The sequence below is a fragment of the Anopheles cruzii genome, chromosome 3 (genome assembly GCF_943734635.1).
Source record: "Anopheles cruzii chromosome 3, idAnoCruzAS_RS32_06, whole genome shotgun sequence".
In the NCBI taxonomy this organism is placed as follows: Eukaryota; Metazoa; Arthropoda; class Insecta; order Diptera; family Culicidae; genus Anopheles; species Anopheles cruzii.
The window spans coordinates 51,056,338-51,082,344 of NC_069145.1; the positions used below are offsets into that span (position 1 = coordinate 51,056,338).

Here is a 26,007-nt window from a genome sequence, read left to right on the forward strand (position 1 = left end):
TTACAGATTATCCATTTTTCCGAAACTGGTTAAATGGTTGCTAGATTGTTGTTGCTGGGCAATCGGACTCGTGTCGGTGGAGTTTGTGGCGCCATTGTTACAGATCGACGCTGGATGATTATCTATAGTATTTGTTTGCATACCATAGTGGGCCGACGATGGCTGTGAGGACGAGCAGGGAAACTGTTCCGGGAAGGATGATCCAGCCAGAGAATGATGGTGAAGCGGGTGGTGGTAATGAAGGACAATAGAAGAAGTTTGCTGAGTAGTGGAAAGTGGTGGTGGTGGCGCTGTTGGAGAAGCCGGTAGTGCCTGCTGCTTGTGACCAGTACTAGTGGGGTGCGACAGCGGGTGATGTGACAATGGATGCTGCTGCACGAAATAATGTTGGTTCTGCTGCTGATGATATGGCGAATTAATCATGTTGATGCTGCTTACCGATGTTGCAGCCGTGCTCGGGACGGACGACCAGGTGCCGTCGTGCTTTGATTTGACGAACAATTGCTGCTCAGCCGATCGGCCATTATCGCCGAAATTGAGTTTATTATCCTTATTGTAGCCAATTTTGTTGTACTTCACCGTTCGCTTGATAGTTCCGAAAAGGGGTGTTTGGGGGACGCTGCTGCTGCCGCCGATTCCGGGCGTGCCGGGGCTACTGACGGGTCCCAGTGACATGTTGACCATCACGTCCATCGCCATTGTAGAGGCGGTCGCCATCGGCTGGCCTGCCGGAAGTAGACTACAGTGGCTGCCAGCGTATAGATTGCTGACAGTTGAGCCGCCGTACAACGATGATCCGAGGCCGCCGCCACTGCCAGTCTCCTCCTGCTGGACCGTCGATGAAGATTGGTTCAAATTGTTCAACATGTCGGACATCCGATTTTCGGTGATGTTCATTTTCTGGTTTTTCATGCTACCGCCACTGCTGCCGGTGGGACGTCCATGTGCGTCTCGCTCTCGCTTGTCATGCACTCCGATTTGCTGTTGGAGTCCGTAGGGTGCATGCTGCTGTTGAAGTTGCTGTTGGTGGCGCTGCTGATGCTGTTGATTTATGAAATTATTGTAGAGACATCCACCAGACGCAGTGGCCACTGTAACTGTTGGCGCCGAGTAGACACTTTTTCCTATGCCGAAGTGATTTTGACCAAACATTTGCGCGGAGCATCCGACCAGTGTTGTTGACGCGTAGGCTCCGTAGTTATCGTAACAGGGTGTTTGGCCCAGGTCGTTTTTAAATGATGAGCAACCGGCGACTTCAGCGTAGTCGGGCATATTCAGTGGGGACAATCTGGTTTTGTATAAGGAAAGTGTAAGAAAAAAGTAGAAATATACTTATTATATACTCTTCACTGACGAGACGGTCGTTTTGAGAATCTGAATCTGAATAATTTTTCACTAAATTCGAACTTTCTCTAAGCCTATTGAAACAGTTCATGACCAAAAAGCTCAAAGCTATTTCAAAATTCACCTAATAAGTGCACCTAATATTTACTACTTTAATTTAGCTTTTCCGAGAGCTGGACGGTTTTTACTGGTGATTTCTTCCTGACTATTCTTTGATACTTCATCTAGCACCTGAGCAGGAAGAGAATCTTCCGAAACACTAAGGGTTTAAAAATACGGCTTTTGGTTAAACTTAGACAGTGTTCTGAGTGGGTTTGCCCACATTTTCTAGGTTCTACTGCAGGGTTTCATATTTGTAGCGCATTAAGGTTGCAACAATCTGTGCAAAAATTGACATGGACATTCTAACGTGTTCTGTTGGTGACATGCGTGACAAGTTACTGATCATATTGTTCATGACATGGGTTTGAGTCTGCTAGAAAATGTCATGCACGCAGGAGTTGACTCAGTTAAATACCAATTATTCCAAATCATAATGTTTATACTCGACGACTAGACTATTAATAAATTTTAAAGCAACAAATGATGGGATTAATTAATTAAATATACGAATTTAATAACTTTATTGATCAACGATACGCTAGATATCGTATTTACATTCTCTGGATCTAGGCTTCTGTTGGAGGTTGGTTGGATAAAAAACTCGAGTTCCACCATAATAGTAAAGTGAAAATATTGCATAAATTGCGCCACAAGGCAGCAAATTTTCCTTACATAATCGTTTAAGCTCTCGAACTATTTTCAGTAAGATAAGCACAGTTAGTGCGAAAGATATTATATCGAAGGCTGAGGTAGACCCATTAAGTTGGGCTGTGGGGATCATGCACGCCAAAGTTTGTTTCTAGTGCTTCTCGGGTTAGTTAATGGCAAACTTAAACGGCCGAAAATTTAGGAAACTAATTAAAGGTCGGCCAACCTTTGAAGCGATACCCCAAGATAAGCCGAGCAAGAAGCTGTCCTTTGCGACCTGAAGTTTTGTTTGTTTCCACTTGACCCTTGTGAAGACAGACCATTTGTCGAAACTATCGTTTTAACATAGTTTTTTACTCTGTTGATTGTGTCGCCTTCTATGTGAACAGCTCAGAGTTTTGTAAGTGGTCTTTAACACTCTTAGTGGTGTGATGTTTGTATAATGAACACAAAATTAGGTTTAATTAAGAGGGTCTTTTCTCATGGCACATAGCTGCCTACAACTTTTATTCCGAGGATGTTGCCATGACCAATATACTTATGTTTACTTGGGTGTTTGCTCCGACCACACTCAAATAATTAAATTCACAAAATTTTTCTTAAAAGCTTTTATTTGTCTCAAAATGAATCCGACGCTCGTAAGCGAATTTGCGTCTTTGATGGTTCAGATTGCAAATGTAAAAATATAATATACAATAATTTAATTTAACATTTTGACAAACAAATTTGATAGATATTGTTAAATATGTGTTCGCACATTCGAAACCAAATGTTCGCCGATATACGTAACAAAAAGATGTGACCGACATAAATATAGTTTGAATACTGAGTTTTTTAGTAACAACAGCGAAGTAAATGTACACGTTGTCTCGGTATTAGTTGTCTTACCAGTTTCCAAAGCTTCGGATTTTCATTGCTTATGATATTTTCAAACCACAGATTCCATGACCAAACTAGAGGGCCAGGTGGAATTAAGTTTTTGAAAAATAACTCACGGAAACGGTTTTAAGAACTTTTCTCAATGAACACCGACAAATGCATTAAAGAATATAAAGGGTGGGCCTGTCTAAAATTGGTCAAACAAAGAAATTTGTAAATCAGTCAAACTGGTTATCAAAAACTCAAGTAATGTTTTTTTTGAAAGCTCATTTTATACAGAATATGTAAAAAAAATATTATTTATTCCTCCGTCTTAAGGAATGCGAGTTGCCGAGCTTTTCGTTTTACCCCTTTCATCAACTCTTGCACCGTTTTCTTGGTCGCTTTCTTTGGTTCAGAACGCCAGTTTTCTTTAAATTCCATCTCACCAACAACTGTTTTACGAGTCTTCTTGAGGTTCCGGTTGATGATAGCCCAATATATTTTTCGATTGGGCGGAGCTCTGACGTGTTGGGAGAGTTCATGTCTTTGGGCACCCCCTGGACGTTGTTTGCTGCATACCACTCCATGGCCTTTTTCCCATAATAACAAGATGCTTAATCCAGACGAAACAGAAAAGAACCTTTGTACTTTCTTAGGAAACGTTAAACACGTTTATTTGGGCACTCTCCGACATAAATTTCTTGGTTGATGGTCCCTATCGCGATGTAAGTGCCACTTTTTAAACCACAGAAACAGATAACCTGCATACGGGATATTTCTTGGCGAATTTCAACAGATTTATGTTCTTGCAAATATTCCCTACCTTTCCCCTTTCAGTTGCAATATAGTGCTCCTGTCCAGGAAGCTGTTTAAAGTTTGCCTTGACGTAGGTTTCATCATCCTGCACTACGCAGAAAAATTCGTTAACATCTCTATGCACAAATTCCGCGATCTATTTCTGGCCAACATGTTTTGCTTGTCGTTACGATTTGGAGTCACTACACTACGAGAATGCTAGACTAGCTCGTATTTTAGTTCATCGCTCGGTTGAAGACGATAATTCCAGCTTGCTTGCGACATATCAGACGGAGAGGTTAGGTTTCCGCTTGAATCAACCGATCACTCTTTTCGTCGTTTTTGCGGTCTCCTGGTTATGATTTCCACCTGATCCAGTCTTTCTGACTGTCGTTAAACGTTCTCCGAATACTTTTAGTACATTGGTGACCGTTGATTTGGCCACATTAAACAATTTCGCTAACTTGGTGTGCGAGTAGTTCGGATTTTCGCCCTGATGGTGCAAAATTTTGAAACGATGTTCCTCTTGTTTCGACGCCATTTCCACAAATGAAGGGCAAATGCCAAATCCGAATAATACGTATTATTCTACACAAAACATCTTTAAACTGAGAGATGTACAGGATTTTTTGATGCACTATGAAAAATACTGCGTCAAGTTAAAGTTGACCAATTTTTGACAGGCCCACCCTTTAATATATATTGTATATAAAAAATGAATTTTTGCTAAACTTACCGTTCATAGTCTGGCAACGGAAGTGTGGGAGCCGATGATACCTGAGTATAGTCGGTGATTGCTTCCTTGGTAACATCGGATGCCTGCCTCCAAACACCACCTCCAGGATCGATCCAGACGCCATTTGGATTTAACGGAAGCGTGGGGAACTTCCGCAATGTCCCGATTGCGTGATTGCCTGAAATCATAAAATATGTGTTCATATGTAACAACGGGTTTGTTTACCTTCTTGATGATACGCAACATAAATCATTCTAGCAGCAACCATGGTTTTCTTTATTTCGCATTTCTATCGTTTTCATTGCATTGCACTGCAAAGCGGCTCAGCAACGGTATCGTTTTCAAAGAGTTGAGAATGGGCTGGTATTACTTATTTTTAACAGGATCGACTGTAGTTGAGTGCTTTTTTATGCGGACCATCCTACATGTGATGCCATTATGAAATTAATTGCAGCACTAGAACGAAACTATTACACAGAAGACAAGGACCATGCCATCAAACGGCAAATGCCATGTTGAGACTACTCGTTCTTAATATTGAGGTAGTTTCTGTTCAGGTAGAGGTTATATGGCAGGGGACTATGTTGAAGAATAATAATAATCTAGCGTAACCTAGCGAGATCTACAATTACAATTGCATTAATTAATACAACCATGAACATTGAAACTTTTCTCAACATTGTAAAGCTAATGTCTAAAGATGTTATCCGTTTCCGAACTTTTGAAAAACTCACCATGCATATTATTCAATGAGCTGTGCTTCATTAACTGAATGCGGCGAAAGATAACAATGGCCCCGAGGAGAAACACGATGATAGCGATGATTGAGCCAAGCAGGATAATAAACCACGTTTGAGTCAAAATGTCATGGGAGTAGTCGTGGTTTATCGGGTACCTAAACAAAATAAGATGAAATAACAAATGTGTTAAGTTTATATTTGTATCCAATCCGTAAGCATAAGAAGAGCAGAACTAATTTCTTTAGTAGAACTTTGTGCACCATTTAAACGTAGCCAAGGTGCGGCGTGAGAATGAGGAGCAGACGTTTGAAATGTGGTAAAAGTAACACATACCGATTCGGCACAGCCCTTTTTTGGGATAGAAAAGTAACGCACCTGGTGTACCCGCGGTCTAGACGTTTTGTGTGTGGATCGAGCCTCAGGATCGACGGAATGCTGTAAGGACCTATTCCAGCCTTGGTGGATGCGGCGATGCTAACTGAATATGTTACACCGGCCGAGAGATTCGCTAGTAATAGTTTTGGTGCCTCACCTTCTACCGTCATATTTGTGAGCACTTTAGAAATATTGTGCGCATCGTAGCCACGGATGATTATGTGATAGTGTTTTAACTTTCCTGTTGTAATAAAGTAGATTATACCAACGCAGGTACATTAAATGACTCATTAAAGATGGGACCGATTAAACTAAGGATGGGAAAGATGGGAAGATTAAACAAGGTTTACAATCAGCGCATGGCCTACCGTTTATGGACTCCTTGACCGGTGGGTCCCACTTGAGGTAAACTGAGGACGTATTCAAAAGTAAGGCCTCCATATTGATTGGAGATGAGGAAGGGACTGTAAAGCAAGCAAAAATAATATTATTGACCACCATCCATTGCTAACGTATTATGTTTGAGGTCCTACCATCTTCCAGCGTGCTGGCGATTCTTGTATTTGAAGGGCGCCCCTGAATGGTCTTGAAGAATGGAATCAAGAAGAACTCATACTCAGTGTACTTTTCTAACCCATTTATGGTGCAAGCAGACGCGCCCCCACCGTGCAGGACCGTCAACGTGTGGTACGTTCCATTCGATTTTATCTTCCGAGAATAAATGTAGAAACCTTCAACGTACTGTCCGTTCATAATGTCCCACACCAATCTCACGCTGGTAGCATCCGTTGCGTTTGCTTCAAGGAGTTTAACCGCTTGGTTCGAAGACAGAGTTGCCTGTGCCTCGCTAAGATTGATGTTTTGACCATGATTGAACACTCTTCCGACCGTGACTGGGTCGGACATTAAGCTCGGAATACCGATTCCTTGATCATTCTCGGCACGGACGATAAAGGTATAGCTTGCATTGGTCGACACACCAGAGTAGGTATAGGTGGTTGACGAAATTTTGTACGGTACCGTCAACCACCCTTTGGAAATGTCGTTAGAGAATACCTCAATCAGGTAGCCGTTGATGTCAGATGCACCGGAGTTAATGCTCGGCAACCACGAAAGTGTAACAGAGTTGTTGGTAGCGTTAACTATTTGTGGTTTCCCCGGAGCACTAGGAAAGGCAGAAGACTCTGGGGCGCGGTAGAAGTTTACGTTTGGATTCGTGGCTAGCTCTAAGCGCAGATAGGCACTCCAAGTCGATTTTCCATTACGGCTGCTAGCAACACAGGTATACAGGCCCTGATCGGTACTCTTCTCTAGCTCACGTATCAACAGAGTGCCATTCTCGGTCATGTCGATGCGGTCCGATGAAACTACTGGATTTCCGTCGAGGTACCACGAAATGATAGGATTAGGATTTCCGACCGCTTTGCAAGGCATTTCCACGACGGACTTAGTAGGAAGTGTTTGATTCGTCGGTCCCAGGATGATGATCGGAGGCGGTCGGTCGTCTTGGGATATGACGGTGAGCCGGGCACGCGCACTAATCGATCCCACACTATTCACGGCACTGCAAACCACCACGATCCCATTGTCCGATTTTGTTGTCTGCGATAGCGTTAAAACTGTTAAGCTTTCCTCAGTATTGAACGATTCAAATCGGTTAAAAGACAATCCCGGAAAGATCAGTGTCCGATTTCCCTCGATCGACCAGAATGTGGTTGGCTTGGGTCGACCTTCCGATTTACATTCGAATGACACATCGTTAGGAGCTTCTACTACCTGCGGAACCGGTCTTATGGCCAGATGGGGAGGAGCTGTAAAGATTCACAATAATCAAAATTAGATTGTTGATTGTTATCATTGACTGATTTAAACTGTGTTTAATAACATAACTCATAATTCATAACCAATCGTTCTAGATTCATTCATTCTATACATACAATGTACGGTCAAAGTTCCCGTGGCTGATATGGCTCCCACGGCATTGTCCGCCTCGCAACTATACTCTCCTTCATCGTCCAGTATTACTTTCTCCAAACGCAGGCTTCTGTCTTCCAGAATGTGTACGCGTTCTAGTGGCATATTGCCCCCGGAAGCTGTTCTTCGCCATAGCACATCCGGCATGGGATCTCCTCCAACTCGACACTGAAAGGTCACTGAAGTGCCTTCTACGACGGTTTGATCATGGGGACCTCGTATCAGAAACGGTTTGACTGCAATAGTGCATCATTAACATTAAAACCAGACAAGATTATGCATTATGACGCGCGATGATTACCGTGAACTTTCAGAAACGCAGTAGCGGATTCCCGGACTCCAACCAAATTTTTGGCAACGCACTGGTACTGTCCTTCATCTGTTAGGCGAACATCCTGTATGGCTAGGTTGCCTCCATCCACGATACGAATTCGCTTGAAGGTTTCGACGTCTAATTTTTGACCATTTTTGCGCCATGCAATGGTTGGCTCTGGCACTCCTTTTGGAGGGCCACACTCGAGCAATACCGTTTCTCCTTGCCCCACTCGGGTGTGTTGGGGTTCGAGTCGAAATTCCTCTCGGAGCACTATCAAGATATAAGAAAAGGAATAGATAACAGATGTTACCAAGTAGGTAGAACCAGACTGTTTGAGAAGATGCATATTTTATTCGATTAAAAAGTATTGTCGGAACTTTAAATTTAATAAGTTAATCATTATAGGTTCTTATGTAGGTAATTCTAACTATATAACTCCGGTCGTTGGCTTTGCTTAACTATTTTGATCGCAAAACCTATGCTGGATAGCAACTGAATTGCTTCAATTGCAAAAATCATATTAATCGCGCCGTCAGTTCGCAGTTGCGCAACTTAGGCTTTTGAATAACTGTAGGTCGTGCTTATCCTTGTGTCGTTAGTCGTACTCTAGGTGTTGTAATTTCGGTGGCGTGATATACTTTGCTATTTATTGTCGAGGGCATCTTTTGCTTAACCATTAAGCAGATATGCTACACTGGAACAGAATTTGTTTAGATCATTCGCGAAGACTCATTCATTTGTTGGACGGTTTCATCAGACTAACAACCATTCCCAGAATAGCCGATTCATTTAATTTTATATCCGCTATAGCCAAGCTAACACACGAAGGGTAAACGTCCAAAATCGACACAGCAAACAGAAACCCAACTCCAAGAATTGCAATCATGGTTATGTTTACTGAGTTTACCACTAAACCATGAGCGATCCCTTTTCTACCTGAGACATGAGGAATGTGCAGAGCCTTGATGCGGATGACAGGATTATTCTGGCATGCTTATGCAAATAGTTTTGAAACACAAAAACATGGGAAACTGACTAATCTTTACCGGGCCAGTGACCGGACAAATAAAACCAACAAAACATTCCGAATCTAACATACCTAAAGACTGCTTTTTACTGTCATCTGCGATGCAAATGGTTTTTCTATTTGCATTTTTCGGTGCTACTGACTAGAGAGATCCAGCTTGAAGGGTTTTTTCGCTTCCATCATGCTGTCCGGAGGATTTGTTTGCTGTGTTTGTTTCGTTTCCGTTTTATGTACCTTTTTATTTTGAGTTTTAATTTCTTCTGACTATTCTTATCCTCTTTGATGACAAATAGTAGAGACGCCAGTACTAAAAATAGTTTTATAGTACGTACGGCCCTGAGTGTTTGGACTTTGATTTAATTCATACTGTTTTGCAATAGATGGCATTACTCCCTAAATGTTACAATTTGTTTATGAAATCCCAGCTGTTCCCGGTGCGACTCGCCTTCTCATCTAAAAAACTAACCGAGCTTCAGTGAAATTTACCCTAATTTTGTATTGGACAGCTCCTTTGTAAAGAGGCGAAGGGTTTCAAACGTTCACCAGAACATTTCCTTTCCCTAAACACTCCCACCTGCCGAATTTGGTTCGATTTGCTCGAAAACAATCCTAATTAGGCTGAATTTTATGTTGTATGGGAGTCCCCCCCTTTCCGGGAAGGGTGGTAGGGTCAAGCTTTTGTATTCACTGTCCGGTGTCATAAAAATATGCTGTGCAAAATTTCACAAGGATTGATTCAGTAGTTTTGGAGAAAAAGCAGTATAGACGGAAGACAAACATTCATTTTTAAATATATGGATAATATACAAGAAAGAAGAAGATAGAAGACTAAACAATATTTAAAAAATGGAATGGTTTGGGAAACAAATGTTGCTTTAGAACCAGCTAAAATTTTACCCAATCGATTCAGCTGTTTGCATTAATAAATTTAGTGAGACTGTGGCACAACGACAACCTTACATTGTGTTTGTTGTACACGCGATATATTGCCATTAAGTTAGATACGTGTTTCATACGTTTCATTCTAATTTATCATTTGTAACTAGTTCCAGGGTCTGATGAGAGAAATGCAAATGATACAATGCACTGATGATTTTCATTGGTGATATTTTCAGCAGATTAAACAAGTGTTTAATCTTTTTTAACTTTTTATTTTACTTTCCCCGGCTGTGTTAAGTCGGTTTTACCGTGATAAGCTTTAAAGGGAGAATGCCATTTTTGACATTCCTTGATGTTCATATTTTTGTTGTGTTAGTGACGGCAGAAAATAGCAGAAGACCCTAAATACAACAATTAGATTTAATGTGCCATTAACAGACATTGATTAGTATGCGGAAAGTATTTTTAATATCCTGGAATATATTTCCATATGGTAAATAATTAAAACAATTATGTTGTATAAGAAAACAATCTACCGATGTACCAAGTGACAATAAATTGTCTGTACTTCCTCGGCAACCATCGTTTCGAATTAGCATAATATCCAAATTTTGAATTTAGAGACGTGCCCGATTCCCCTACCACTATCGATTCGGGCTTGAACGTTCGTGAATAGAATGATTAATTCATTCGCAAGCACTTCAACTAATCGAACAAGAAGCCATTCAAAAATATTTGATGACCGTAACGAAAAGCGACTTTTCTCCATTACCATTTTTTTCGAAAATTAAGAAATCTTATAAAGAGGAACGCTCTTCATTTCCCCATAGCATAGTTCGAAATAGGTCGCTATAGAAGTGATGTCCTATTTTAAGTTCAGTTATAAGAAACGGTAAAATTTATGCCTTCGACGAGAGTCCGAATTCTTCCTGTCGTCGGTAGGAGACCAATTGTTGAGTACTGTGCAATTGGATCGTTTTAAGTTATTCATGCGCTACTCTCCAACCAAGCTCCTAGCTGAAACATTCAACCGAAGAAGTATCTACAAGCCAGCAACAGAAAAGGGCCGGGCCGTGGCAAGATGAAAACAATTTAAAACAGGAAATGGGAAATGAAGCAACTCACCTGCTACTTGTAGAGTGGCATTTTGACTGCGGGCAATCCCTTCCTCGTTCCGTGCTTCGCACCAGTACACGCCTGCGTCGCTTTCTCGTCTTGAATTTACGACCTATAAAAACAAACCGAAGAAAAACGAAAAACCGAGAAAAAGCAAAAGTGTAGCATTTGTTAGTCATTTTCGTAAAAAAAAACTTCTACGCAGGATTTCGATGATCGGTCTAAATAACTACAGGGCTACGGGTGGAACGCTGTGTAGTTCGAGAATGAGGAAAACAAGATTTTTTTAGACCAGAGACCACTTGTAGGAAACTGAAAAGTTTATTTCGCTGCTAACGATGTAGCCGGAACGGTACTGGAATTTTAAAAAATTTGGGAAAGCACCTTACGGCAGAACCTCATATGAAGAGGAACAATCGTCAGGAATCAGGTGTGTTGTATAAAACTTCAAAATAAAGTATTGCACCCAAGATGATAGCGCCTCTAGTCATCAATGATTATAGGTATTTTATTTTTATTTAATTGCGAAATCAAATTTATGTGTGAAAAACAATTTCGCTCAAATGTCCACCACGGCAGGCTTCGCAGTAGCCCATTCGGTCGACCCAAGTTTTGAGCACTTTTTCGACTGTCTGTGATACTATCTCGGCAATGGCCATTTTAATTTCAGTCTTGATGTTGTCAATAGTTGATGGTTAGTTAGCAAAACATTTATTTTTCACCGCTCCCCAAAAGATAATAATCCAAAGTCGTCAAATCCCAGCTTCTTGGAGCCCAATTCATATCACCATTTCTGCTGAATATTCGATTTCCGAAGATGAAGCGGAAAATATCGATTGTGGCTGTCGCTGTATAGCAGGTAGCGCCATTCGACACGACGCGCGGAACTGCGTTTTCCTTCTTGCAAAATAAAAAAAGTAGTGCTATCCTGTTGTAACTAAATGTCGGCTAAGTTCTCTGCTTCAATTGCACCGAAAATTGCTCGGTAGCGCACGCCTTCGACGGTTACGGCGGCTCCTTTATCATTCATTCAAAACGCGCACCGAACATTCACTTGTTTTGAATGCATTGGCTTCTCTTGCACGACGTATGGGTTTTCGAATCCCAAAACGACAATTCTACTTATTAACATAGCCATTGAGGTGGAAATGAGCTTCAACTAAATGAGATTTTCAAATATCGTACCGTTTGAGATAAGACCTGCCACTTTGGAAGCAAGTTTTTAATATTTCTCATCTTTCTTCAAGCGTATAGCGACCCATTTCGTAAATTTCCGAGTGTTTACTAAATGTCTACTATTTCCAGAATCAAGTTTGACGTTTTAAACGTCAAATAATGGGTAGTTCTAAAAGAGAACGCTTATTTTAGCAGCCTGTACACTCCAAAAAGTACTCCAAAATAGGTCGACCGAATGGGCTACTGCTAAGCCAGAGGTGGAAGACACTTGACCAAAATTGTTTCTTTTAAAAAATGTAACGAATGAACCTTTCGAATAAATGTTCAACCAGAGAAAAATATTAAGCCGGCCGGCTAAAAATATTATTATCACGCAGCTGGATATGGGTATAATTTCTAAGAGGCCCTCAACAACAAAACTCAATTTGGTTAATGACTGGCGTGTCCTATAGTTTGGCGCCAATAAGCCGGACCGTAGAAACTACATTGTTACAGTAAGCAACAGAAGATTAAAATGGTATCTGTTGCCGGCCAAGACCGGTCGGCTTTTGGTTTGCCGGATAAGAAGAAGGAGTATCATAAGAAGGAAAAGAAGAAGTCATTTACCTTGAGAAAAAACAAACCGCCTGCCGGCAGCGCTATGCGATGCGACCCCTGGAATATCTTCAACGGAGATCCGTCTTTGTACCACTGTATTGACGGTGACGGTATGCCTTCCGCTTTGCAGTTAAGTGTGGCGGGATCGTGGCGTGGCACTGTGGTGTCTATCGGGTGCTCTATGATACGTGGATTTTGATGTGCTGTAAACGAGAAAGTGGGAGAATGCTTTTAATTTTCACCATACACACGATTTCGCAGACCTAAGATATTCGTCTATTTGTCTCGGTATTGCTTCACCATATATCTCACATAACAAATCAAATGGTCACTGTCCTAGATTCATAGGGCAGCAATGGATAATACTAGGAAATACACCTATATCAAGGAATATAGCATATGAATAAAGTATATTATGCGTCTCTGCAAACTTGGTTCGCATAATAGTTGAAATTTGGAAGCAAAACGCATTAGTTTATATGTTCACCGTTAATACAACGTCGTGCGGCTGAAAATCTGCATCGATAATTAAATATTTCAAGGGCAAATAAAATTACTGTGTGAATTTTTCCTCACGTTCGTAAAACTGATAATGGATTTGGCTTACTCATCAATGTATTATGAAAATTTTTTATCTCGTTTTCGAGCCGAATTTAGCCCAATTTCAGTTAACAGTTACTGATTACATTTCAGCTCTAACTGATGAGGAGTTCTACGGTGATTGTTAGAAATATCTGCGGCTGCGCATGACTTTTCCCAACAGTCAATGTAAACAATTTGATCGATAAACGTCATTCGCAAATTTTCATTGCATATATAGCTCTACCAAAGATTTTTTTCGTTCAATTTTGGTTGCCTAGGAATTCTAGAAGTAGAGCGGACAAACATACAAACATACTAAAAAAAGACATTAATTATTATACGTATACCAAAATAGAAGAAAGGTAAATAGAAAGGATGGTCAAGATTGCCAAGTACATCAACAAATTACACACGAAACATAGACTGGGATGAAGTCAGTAGCCACACTAAATTTTGTTACTACCAATAAAAGCAACAGCATACTCAAATTCGAGGAAGATTAAAACGGTCACAGAGTTTTTAATAAAGATGGCTCGCTCCAGTCCGTTGAGAAGGAGACCCGTTTATATGCGTTTAGGTCGTCCTCTAGACGCAATCTCTTTGTAATAGTGAAGTTTTATTGAGAAGCAAGTAAATTGAAAAGTGCGATTTGAGCAAACAATAAATAGCGAAGAACCATGAAAGAAGTCGCAAAGAAATCCTTTGGAAAAATTGTAAAAACATCCTCGAAAGCAAGGTTTCTAAGGTAATGTACTGTATATGTAATGTATTGATAGACTGTTACAATCTGAATCTGAATCTGAATCTCTTACAGAATTAGATTTATCAGATGGAATAGGAATGGGAGGAAGAGGATTAAAAAAAATCCAGCAAATAAGCTGTTACAAATACGGGACCAGTCCGTTCTTCTAAGATTAAAAAACCAAACAAGCTTTGATAAGAACAATTTTTAGCGCGGATACTTCTTGATTTTGATTGAAATATTTCGGCTTATTCAGTATCTTTTTTTTAAACATCTTTTTCAACATCATAAAAAAGGAATTATCCTGAAAAATGCTTCCTGCAAAGTCGTTGCTGAACGAAAATTTATCCTAAATTATTCGTTCAACTTCCACTGATAACAACGAAACCAAAGCCTAATCAATGCTGTTTGATAGCAAAGATTGACGCGCAAACATCCCGAAAAATAAGAAATTCGCCTGCCATTGCGTCACAGGTTGTTCGCAAGAATTCAATCTATGATATAATATTTTGTGAATGGTGTCGTTTCCATACCAAACGGCACCATGAATTTTTCATATGATACCATTTTCATACATTTACACCGAAGAACGTTCCATTGATAGGAACCCGTTTTCCACCATACTATGATTAATAATCGTTTGGCGAAAAAGAAATCCATTATTTTTACCTGCAATTCAAAACTATAATCAGGATATTTCCGATGGTCCGATTAGGGTCAAATATGCACCGTTTTGTAGTATAATTTGTTGTTATTTTAAATGTAACTTCATAATTTCCATCTCATCCTGAGCTATGCTACGGCTGCTAACATGCCGATAAATTTCGATTATTTCTTTGATTTTATGGACAACCAGGGGGCCGCCTGTGCGACGCACACATTGAACACTGAATGTCTCAATTGTAGAAGAAAGAAAAATAAAGAAAAGAATAAGAAAAGGTTTGTGATAATTCTTGTGTGAGCACTGAATTTGATTTTTCAAATGTATGTTTCAAACGTCTTAATCGGGATATCGAATACACATACCATGATATGGCGAACTTGATAGGCTCGAACTTCCTTCTTTCATATTACACGTATTCTACTTACGTATTGAACACGGATGCACACGATTGGGTTTCGATAATATGGAAAAAAGCAATACGCTTGTAATACTTCTTATGCTATTTTATAATACAGGGTGGCCCATCCCGAATTCTTTTTTCCATTTGGTTATAAAATAAAAACGGCTCAATACTTTTCGATGCTTGAACTTTTATTTGAAAAGTTGATTCCTAAATTTGGTTTTATGTAAAACAATTTTGGTCAAATGTTTACCACAATTGGTTTGGCAGTGGCCCATTCGGTCGACCTATTTTTGAGTACGTTTTTAATTGTTTCTGGTCATATTTTGGCAATAGTAACTTGAATTTATGTCTTTAGGTTGTCATTAGTTGCTGGTTTGTTCACATAACATAAATATCGATTTTGGCTGACGCTGTATGGCACGTAGCGCCGCCCTGTTGAAACCAAATGCCGTCCAAGTTCTCAGCTTCAATTTCACCGAAAAACCAATCAGCCAAAATCCGCACCAAACAGTTACTCGTTATTGGTGCATTGGCTTCTCTTGCACGATTTGTGGGTTTTCCAAACCGCAATGCTGCTTATTAACATAGCCACCGAGGCGAGAATGAGCTTCAATGAAATGTGCTTTTGACGAATGATTCGACGACCCACCACTTTGGAAATAAATTTTTAATATTTCCCAGCTTTCTTCAAGCGTAAAACGTCCCATTTCGTCAATTTCAAAGTGTATACTAAATGATTACAATTTGCAGAATTAAGTTTGACGTCTTAAACATCAAGTAATTGAAAGTTAAAAAAAAGAGCGCCAAATGGGCTACGCGCGTCACTGCGCCTAATTTCATCCTTATTTCTCGATTGGGAGGCGTTTCAGAGGAATTCTTGGTGACGTATACGATCAGCTTCGCTTTTCACTTCCCGTTACTCCTACTTTTCTGACGATCGAGCATCCCAGTTACGTATTCGTTCAGTTTCCCTTCCCACCATACGTTATTCCTCCGTTTCCCGGTGACGTATCCAAACAGGCTTCCCTTTTCGCTTCCCGTTGGATGCAGGTCAAAACTCGCACCACCTGAGTTTGTTTCAAATTGCTTGAAAATTATCCGAGCTTTGCTGACATTAACCCAGATGTTGTATGGGACCCCCCCCCCCCCTCCCCTTTGTAAAGGGGGAAAACAATGGGACCCCCCTTTGTAAAGGGGGTTGGGGAAGGGGAAATGTTCTGGTGAATATTTGAAACCCCTCCCCTCTTTACAAAGGGGGGCTCCCATACAAAATCTAGGTAAATGTCAGCAAAGCTCGGATAATTTTCAAGCAATTTAAGCCAAATTCAGCTGGTGCGAGTTTTGACATGTAACCAACGGGAAGCAAACAGGGAGGCCGATCGGATACGTCACCGGGAAACGGAGGAGTAACGTAAGGTGGGAAGGGTAACTGAACGAATACGTCACCGGGAAGCCCGATCGTCTGAAAAGTAGGAGTAACGGGAAATGAGAAGGGAAGCTGATCGGATTCGGCACCAGGAAGTCCTTTGCAACGTCGGATAATCGAGAAATTTAGGATGAAATAAGGCGTGGCAACGCGCGCCGGGAACAGCTAGTACATCAATAAAAATAAATAAATAAATAAGCTGTAGGATGCTAGCAGCAAACAGTCTTTTCTGAAGTAACTTACAGTAACAAACGAAATTAACTAGTTTGCAAGTAATCCACTAACAAAATTCCATTCGCATGTCAAAAGCTGGTGCTAACACCTTTTTGGGTTATTTCTGTACAAGAACTCGTTTTGGAGCCGAAAAACCTGGTTCATAGCACTCTTTAACTTCTTGTTTTGATTCAGGATCATGTTTATAGACCCTACATCATTCATAGTGATGATTTAATGCACAAAATCCACTTTATCCTATCGAAAAAGCTCCGAATTGTAAGACACAGGACGGAAGACATAAAACTTAAGCACGTGGAGATAAAAGAACAGAAGGACAAACGACTTAAGACGTCTGATTCGGTCTATTTCCAACGATGAAATGCAAATTTTATTCTGTTTCCGTTGACAAATGTCTTATTTGACAACAAGGGTACCATCTTAGGGTACGTAAACACTGTGGTACAAAATGGGGTCTACAAAATGGTGCCGAAAAAGTTGCATTCGAATGCATTTTGGTTCCATTTTTAGCGAATGCCCATGCCCATTGTACACAGCGAATGCACACAGTTTTCTGAATCCCAATACTTTAGTCAAAATATTGCACTAATTGCCTAATGAGATGCCTAGGACTTCTACTAAATTTCTTTCAGTCACTCGATTCGTTGTGTCTGTTTTTAGGCGTCTTTGACGTAGATCGTCTTCAAGGCTTGTACGACCTCGTTAAACTTCAGCAACCCATCTTTTTTCAGTATTGAACAAGAGTCCTTATAAACGTTCAACATCCGTTCATTTCCTTCAATTTCCTCTGCTTTAAAACCTGCCATACTTCCGCCGATACTAAATGACTTGTAAAAAAAATTTAATGACCGATTGAAATGAAACTTCATATACGTTCACACGTTCTCTGTTATCGATTATACACAATTATTGAACAGCCTAGTATGTATACAATAACAATTGGCATTACAATCTCAGCGCAGATATCAGCGCTGCTGAATTTACACTAGCAGCCTTGCACTTTTATACAAACCTCTAATCATTCAAGCAATTCAAAACTACGTTACGTTTTATAACAATTATAAAACTTTCATTTATATTCATTAGTAGGTATACAAAAACCAACAACAATGAACAACCAGACTGCAATATAAACATAGAAAATAGAAGTTTACAAAAAATTACTGTTCATAAATCGTAATATCCTCTACCGCACGATGAATTCTTCTGATACCTTCACTTAGTTTGTTCTTTTTCGTGAACCACAATGCTGATATAAAAAGAGCAGGGTAATATCTCGAGCAATCGTTTGTATTCTAATTTGTGGGATAAGGATGCTTCTGTCCCTAGCATGACAGAGAGGGTTAGAATCTTTTTCCATTCACCACTTGTCTCGTACACGGGACGACGACAATGGAAAGACAAACGCATTTTACAGAAATATGGAAAAGCCGATAACACGTACACGTCATCGTACAAAAATTTGCCTGATTTTCCTTCAATCAATATCACTGCTATATATGTTTATTGCGGTTGTCTGCTATGAAAATATAACCTCCGAATGCGTCCTTCATGCCAAGGATTAGAGAAAATAAGGTCACACAGTGCAATATGTCAAAAAAGGGGTTATACCATAAACAGCGTTGCTTTGGATACAGGACGGAAAACATCACATACACAGTGGCGTAGCCTCAAAATTTTGGCATCCGAAACAAAAACGGCTAAATATTTTCCGATGCTTGAACTTTTATTTGAAAGGTAGATTCTACACATTTTTTTATGGAAAACAATTTTGGTCAAATGTTCGCCACGATTGGCTTGGTAGTAGCTCATTCGGTCAACCTATTTTTGAGTACATTTTCGATTGTATCTGGTCCAATTACGACACTAGCAACATGAATTTGGGTCTTGAGGTTATCAATAGTTGCTGGTTTGTTCGCATAACATAAATAACGATTGTGGCTTTCGCTGTAGCTTTGTGGCACGTAGCGCTATCTTGTTGAAACCAAATGCCGTCCAAGTTCCCAGCTTCAATTTCGCCGAAGAACCAATCAACCAAAATCCTCACCAAACAGTCACTCGTTGTGGGTGCATTAGCTTCTCTTGCACGATATGTGGGTTTTCCGAACCACAATACTGCGTATTAACATAGCGACCGAGATGGAAATGAGCTTCAATGAAATGTGCTTTTGACGAATGATTTGACAATGTTCTGATGAATGTTTGAAACCCCGCTCCTCTTTACAAAGGTGGTCATCCATACAAAATCTGGGAAAATTTCAGCAAAATTGGGATAATTTTCAAGCAATTTGAGCCAAATTCAGCTGGTGCGAGTTTTGACATGTATCCAATAGGAAGCGGAAATTAAAGCCGATCGGATACATCACCGGGAAGCCCGATCGTCCGAAACGGAGGAGTAACGGGAAGCGAGAAGGGAAGCCAAAGGAAAGATACGTCACCAGTAAGTCCGATCCTCTGGAATACCGGATCATCGAGAAATGAGAATGAAATGCGGCGTGGCGACGCACGCCGGTAACAGCTAGTAAAACAAAAATAATGCAGTGATCCACATCATGTACAATTAACATAATCTACGGTTTTGCTTATACTATTAAAGTTACGCTATATACTCTGAAATCCGCTCGTAAGCCGAATTTTATTTCTTCTGTCAAACAAGTATTCATCACATCGTTCAATCAATTGTTTTTGTACTGCAATAACTGCAATGTTAGCGAATAAGTTCGAAGCACTTTGATATTTTTCCCGTTAACTGACACATTTGTATAAGAATCCGTGATATCTCTGAACAAAATAACATAATGTGAAAGTGGGATTCTAGTCGCACACCAGTTTCTACTAATTCTACTAATTTAGTTTCTTACTAATTTACTTTTTTTACTAAATGATAATAGTACGTATAAAACTCGAAACCTACGAAAAGCAACGAAGTTTGGGTAAATACCATATATCGAGAATCCAGAAACCAGAAAATCCAGATTTGGTAGGTTTGATATCCCCAATTGCTTTCAAAAATTATATGGTTCCAACAAACATGAACTGGAAAGCATGGATGGAAAACCAAACAATTTGGATATGAGGGATCATTGAGTCAATGCCGTTTAGGCACCCTCCGCTTGCGATGCAATCTAATCGCGTGATTAACTTTTCAGTTTGATTCTAAATCTGTTGCCACCCTACTAAGCCCCGAAGCAATAGAAATATTGATTCTCAATTACTACTATATACCGCTCATCGAACGATACGGTTGAGTGACGCATCTTAGATAGGGTCGTATGTCTTGCGTTACTAGGAACTAATTTGTGATGTGTAGACTATATCACAAGCAGAGAAACTCCTTCTGCATTTGTAATCCAAAATAACCGTATAAACAACAAAGTCTTCGTACAATGTTTTGCTACCTAACAGGGAAAGATATACGATGGAGAGATATCGATAGAACCAGCTCATGCCAATGCATTATCATTCCATTCGCCTGTACTTAGCGATTACTCAAAGTCGCCGGCTGCTGTGGCCGATCTGTTATGTTTTCTACAGCTGCCAACAGCACAGGTCTACTAATACATGACTAATATGATTAGAATTCAGCATACGTATTTCAAAAAGATGAATGAACGTTTTTACGTTCATTCATTCAACGATTTCCAACCATTTTCTAACCCGATTTCCAACCGATTTCCATTTCCATTTGGATTTTTACTATGTTATCTTAGGTTGTATTCTCTTTCATAATCGACATTTAAAGCTTGCTTCAAACGCACTAATTGTTGTCGATAGCGTTGCCCATCAATAATTTCATTAAGTTTCAGAAGCTCAAAGCACTGAAAATTATATTACATATTTAAATGTTTAAAAACTTTAGGATTAATCCGTTGGATTCAAGCTTCCCACTTTATCATCCACTTTAGCATAAACCATGAGACATTACAAAAAACACATTACCATCTAAAATAGTCATAGAAGTCATACGAAATGTATTTGGACTATGACCCCGCATATCATAATCAAAGTTTAAAAAAACCGACGCTGTCGACGTACGACCGACCGACGAATACTGTAAAATTCTGATATAACTCCAGGTTAAAATTCAATTTGAAAACCATGTCTTTGCAAATTGCAAATACAACGTTTCAGAGGGGTAGACATCTAGTCCGTATAACAAAATATCGTTTCCTCTGTTATGGCCCTCGCGTTTAAATATTTTCTTAACATTCATTAACAACACATTTTCTCGGACTCGTGACGGTTGCAAATTTTTTATGGAGAGAAAGTATTTTTTGGAAAATGCTTCTCTGACGGGCATATAGTAATTAAAGTAGAATAAACAGACGGGCACATCGACAATTTCATTCTGTATGTTGTATACTCGTCGGATTTTTACTATGTTATCTAAGTTATCTAATGCCGCATTCTCTTTCATAATCGATATTTAAACCTGCGCTGATGTACTTATATGAACCCTTTTGCTTTACCTATCAACCTGTCAAGGTACAGAGCTTTGGAATGCCACTCAATAAACATCAGTTCAGAAAGAAATGTTTGAAGTAAATAATTAAATCATATCTATCATTAGTTAGAGATTTTAACCGTTCAAAATGGTTACCACTAACCCTTGAGTTTCGTGTACTCAAGTTCGATGTAAATCCTAAGGAGCTTTTAAATGTTGCTCTGTTGTAAAAAGAAACATTCCGAGTGGTTTATTTTTTCATAACACATAGCACACATAGCCTCGAAGATGTGGTCGATTTCACCATAAACAAAATTAGATTTAAATTTATTTGTATGAAATGGCTCCCATGGAAGTTAGGCTGGATGACTGAAGTAGCTGGCACTAAAATTTTCTCAACACACGTTTGTATTACGTTCTATGTTCAAAGCCAATAGATAATAAAGCAATAGTTAATGGATAAAAATTTGACTACTGCTAACTAAATTTATTATTCAGCGAGCATTTTGCCAAGAAGTTCGTGAACCTTGCACTAATGCGCTCACACCATAGCCAATGTTTTTGCATAGCCTCCAACTTGGTACACAAAAAGATTTGTTTACAAATTCTTTTTTTTTCCTGGCATCATCGAGGTTGTATGTAAAAACTATTGAGGTTTTTATTTTCTGCTGGATGTGAAATAAATGAGAAATAAAATAGCCATGAAATGAAAGAGTTCCTGAAACTTGGACCCAATACCAAGGTCCAACGGCGTGTCGTGAATACTCCTAGGCAAGCATTCGACAATGATGAAGTGTTCCAACATTGTACACATTGTTCGCTTGAGTTTCTCTTACGCAGTTACTGCGGAATGGTTGTACAAAAGCACTGTTCTTCCAGAGCATGTCGAGGTACTCGGTAGGCATAATGCGTCATAAAGCACACTTGGCAAACGATAATGTCTAGAGAACCACTTCGTAGTTGACAGTTGAGTGCAGTACACAGTTTTAAAAGGTGGAATGTAACATTGTGGAAATACAAAACCTGCAATTGAAATTGTAATTGTAATTTTGCTGTTTTCAAAGTATTAACGGTTAGATAGCAGCACCAAACGGAAAAAGGGAATTTAAATGTATCGTTTTAAATATTTGTACTTATATTTAAAGCGAACCATATTGATTTACCCTTTTGAAAACAGGTTGTAATAATAAATGCAATGAGTGTGTTACAGACATGTATAATACATTTCAGATAAAATTCTATGAAGCTACTAGGATGTTCAACAAGTTCGTATTATAGTATGCTGCTACGAGCCTATTTTTTGTTTTATTGGTACACTCTTCATATGAACGTATGTGATGTATCATTTCAATAGGTCACTTAATTTTTTACAAGCGATTTAGTATCGACGTGTCAGAGTATTTTTTACAACGGAAAAAATCAAGTACCATGCAGTGATTTGATTTTTATTTTTGGAAGGTTTAAAAGTAAAGAAACAAAACGCCGCAAAAACAGCTGCGGAAGCGTATTTTGAAGCAATTTTATTAGGCACTTATTCCATCAAACTAACTTGAGCATAATAACTGCCGGAATGTTTTCATGATTAAATATTTTCCGAATAAATAAAATTCTATAGTAAAAAAAAACAATAAATGAATAAATTAAAGAAAAATAAACTCTGGCAGCTTGATAATGTTTTATTGCTTCCTTCCATTTCCTGTTTAAACCGTTTTCATTCTATTGTCATGCGCGCAATCATCCCTCCGCACACCGCAGGGAAAAGGAAGTTTCAATTTCATCACATAAACATACATTATACCCTTAAATATGGTCAAATCTACAAACGCGTCTCTGGCCACAGGGTGAGCATAGTGGCTAAATATTGCCATCATCATCGCGAAACAGAGTTGTTTCCATCCTGTACTTTGATCACAGTTAAAGTTTGGTGCATCTCACCCAACACATTTCCAACCTCGATTTCCGTCCTTACCGAGTGTTGGGGTCTGCAGAACCAGAAGATACCGGTGCACGATTCTACTACGAAATCTCTCTTAAAACATATTTTTCGTTCCCAGTCCTTCGTAGCCCAAACGGGCAAAAACAAGTGCCATTTAATACTACAGCCCATTGGTCCGCTTAAAGTAGACTCTAACTGGTTGGTTGTCATGTCGAGAGCCAGAGAACAACATTTACCTCCAAGTGCTCTCATTTTTGTTTTACTGCGTGGCGGTTTTTTGCGTAGGCGCAAGGTTTCGGCCGTAACACGAAAAATAATTTCTCATGCTTTGTGCTCACCCATCAGCTCCCAAGGGTCTGTTTGATAGCATGGTTCGTCCTTCGAGTCGGATGTGTTGTTTGAAAGTACGTGACACATTGCCGTGGGCCAAAGGAAGCTGGGAAATTTTGGGTTATTTTATTTAGCTCGTTGTTATCACCTCGTCTACTCAGGTGGGGTAAAGACACATTCGTCGGCCGTATAGTCCATTTAGCTTTATAAAACGAACCTTTGCCCACGGGAAAGCGCTGTTTGCACACAGATTATGTGCAGATTTAATCCTTTTCTATAAAATTGTACAATATGTGCACCCAAAACAATTATAACTTGCTGCAAATATCCAGTTTGGTTTACGCACATCTTAAAATGTTTTCCCTTTTATTTTTGAGTGTAACACTTTAAAACACTGCTGAATATCTAAACAATCATTGTTGTGCACCGCATTGGTTTAGTTTTAGTTTTTTAGCATTGTTTCCTCAATTTCATCACACAGCGTTTGCGCGGAACATTATCATTATCACGAAACATTTGAATTTTCTTAATTTTTACAACACCAAACGTTTGTTTTAAGCAAAAATTGAGTTATGTAATTGTTGAACCACATTTCAAGAGATGATTTTTAGTTGAGTTTTGATATTGTGTGCCGCATAAGGTAGAATTGAATGGTAATGTGCAAAACTGACTTCTAAATATCTTACAGTTTTGTCAACCGTGGTATGTTGTAAAATTAAATGTGGCAACATGTTCGTAACCAGGTAGTATTGAAATTTAGATTCATCTATGTAGCTAGATTTCAAAATGACCGAAAATTAAATTTCATTCGCTTTCGTTCACGTTGCCGCAAATTTATTGGTAAATGTCGTGTACACATTAAATATTTATTTACCTTCGATAGCGTGCAAAATCAACAGGAATTGAAGAATCATGATGGCTAACATATTGATAGTGTAACCGCGGCAGACTCTTCTTCGAAATCGACACACCATCAGCCACCGGCGCAGCGTTTGTCGGTGAAAATCATGCATATTACCTATCAGGAAGAACTATCCTTTGTTTAATTTCCTGTGCTGTAAGCGACCCGCCATAAATAACACACTTTCTAGCCACAAAATTCACTCCCTCGCAAAGTATTACATGATGTTGATCTGTGAACTACCCATTGGCTGGAATTTTCTTTTCGATTAGCTGGAAATTTCGAAGGCTCTACACTGCGTTAACGTTGTATGTATTTTAGTATTGACCGTCTGCAGCTTTATAAATTAGAAGATCATTTTTCCTTTTCTTCACCGACCGACTGTAAAAGCTGCATCCAATCATGCTCAGGGTGTTTGCAGCAACGGCCCATTCTGGAAGGGCAGCCCGGTAAGAACTTATTTTCACCGCACTTCACCAACACAACACCAGATGATCCAGCCAAAAGCAGGCTTGTTTACATGTTGATAAACAGAATTAAAAATAACATATCGCTACCGATAAACTGACATAGCAGCGTTAACTATTAAAATATAAAACTATAAAAAACTTTGCGTCAGTACTAGCGAAAACAAATAATTTAGTCTGCCCGAAAATCAATACCACTTATAAAGCTTCCGATGACCACTAGGAAAACTTCCCCACTAACTTTATGATTTTATTTCATTTTCATCATATATTTGTACTTCACTCCCGTTAACATGCGACGGTGGGTCACTTTCTGGCCCGTAGTACCAGAAGATTTTTTCCAACTTTCACTTCAAACGGCACTGTGACCGAAATTATTTTGTTGACTGCCCGTTTTCACATTATTTATTTTATGGAGAATGCACGTTTAGGAACAAACCCTTAAAACAGAACCACTTGTTATTTGTCACGATCACTTGAAAGAACTTTACTGGAAATTGTGGAACAACCTCGCGACGTGCCTTCCGAACACCTTCCAAACCATTTGCTCCGGAAATGGCCCGAGTGTTGAAAAGCAAAAATAATCGACTGTAGGGAGAAAAATTACAACGAAAATCACACTCAATTAATCAAATTTAACTTCTCGCTCAAACAGCGCACTTCGCACACTCCCAGGAACTGGACCTCCCACACAACCCATGAACTGGACATAGCACCATTTCCGGGTTTCCTTAGAAATTATATCTGCTTCATGGCTGCCGGGAGAGCTCTTTCTCATTTCAGACAACCTTTGCTGATTACTTTTTGCACTTGGCATCTCCGTCGTTGAAGAAACTCACTGTGGCCTTTGTGTTGAAATTCACTATGGCCACTACATAACACGCATACTCTTGTAGTATGATAATTACACTTTTCGTTGATCATCCATTTATTTTCTTTTGACAACGGTAAAACAATTTATTTATTAGCAGCGACATCGCCAACTCCCGCTACCAAAACTACGAAAATGCGAAATTTATCATGTTTCCACATTTTTTTATATATAGTATCGTAGTACGAACATCTTCCATTTGCTAAGCTTGATTCACTTGCCTTGCAATAAGATTGACACTTTGACACACTTAATCCAACAGTGAAATCAACAGCGAGGGTCGAGCTAGCTGCTTGCTAGAACGTTAAATTTTAATCCGTG

At 39.5% G+C, this 26,007-nt stretch overlaps 1 protein-coding gene across 1 annotated transcript; it reads right to left on the reverse strand.

Annotated features, from left to right (window-relative positions):
* LOC128270546 (protein sax-3) lies at nucleotides 1-24,460 on the reverse strand. Its single transcript, XM_053007956.1, has 11 exons — nucleotides 24,322-24,460; nucleotides 12,696-12,889; nucleotides 10,923-11,025; nucleotides 7,877-8,161; nucleotides 7,539-7,811; nucleotides 6,135-7,412; nucleotides 5,970-6,065; nucleotides 5,602-5,842; nucleotides 5,221-5,381; nucleotides 4,487-4,664; nucleotides 1-1,288 (listed from the first exon to the last, which is right to left on the reverse strand). Exons 1-11 carry the CDS (start codon nucleotides 24,458-24,460, stop codon nucleotides 1-3), a joined length of 4,236 nt encoding a protein of 1,411 aa, XP_052863916.1.
* Nucleotides 24,461-26,007: the final 1,547 nt, after the last annotated feature.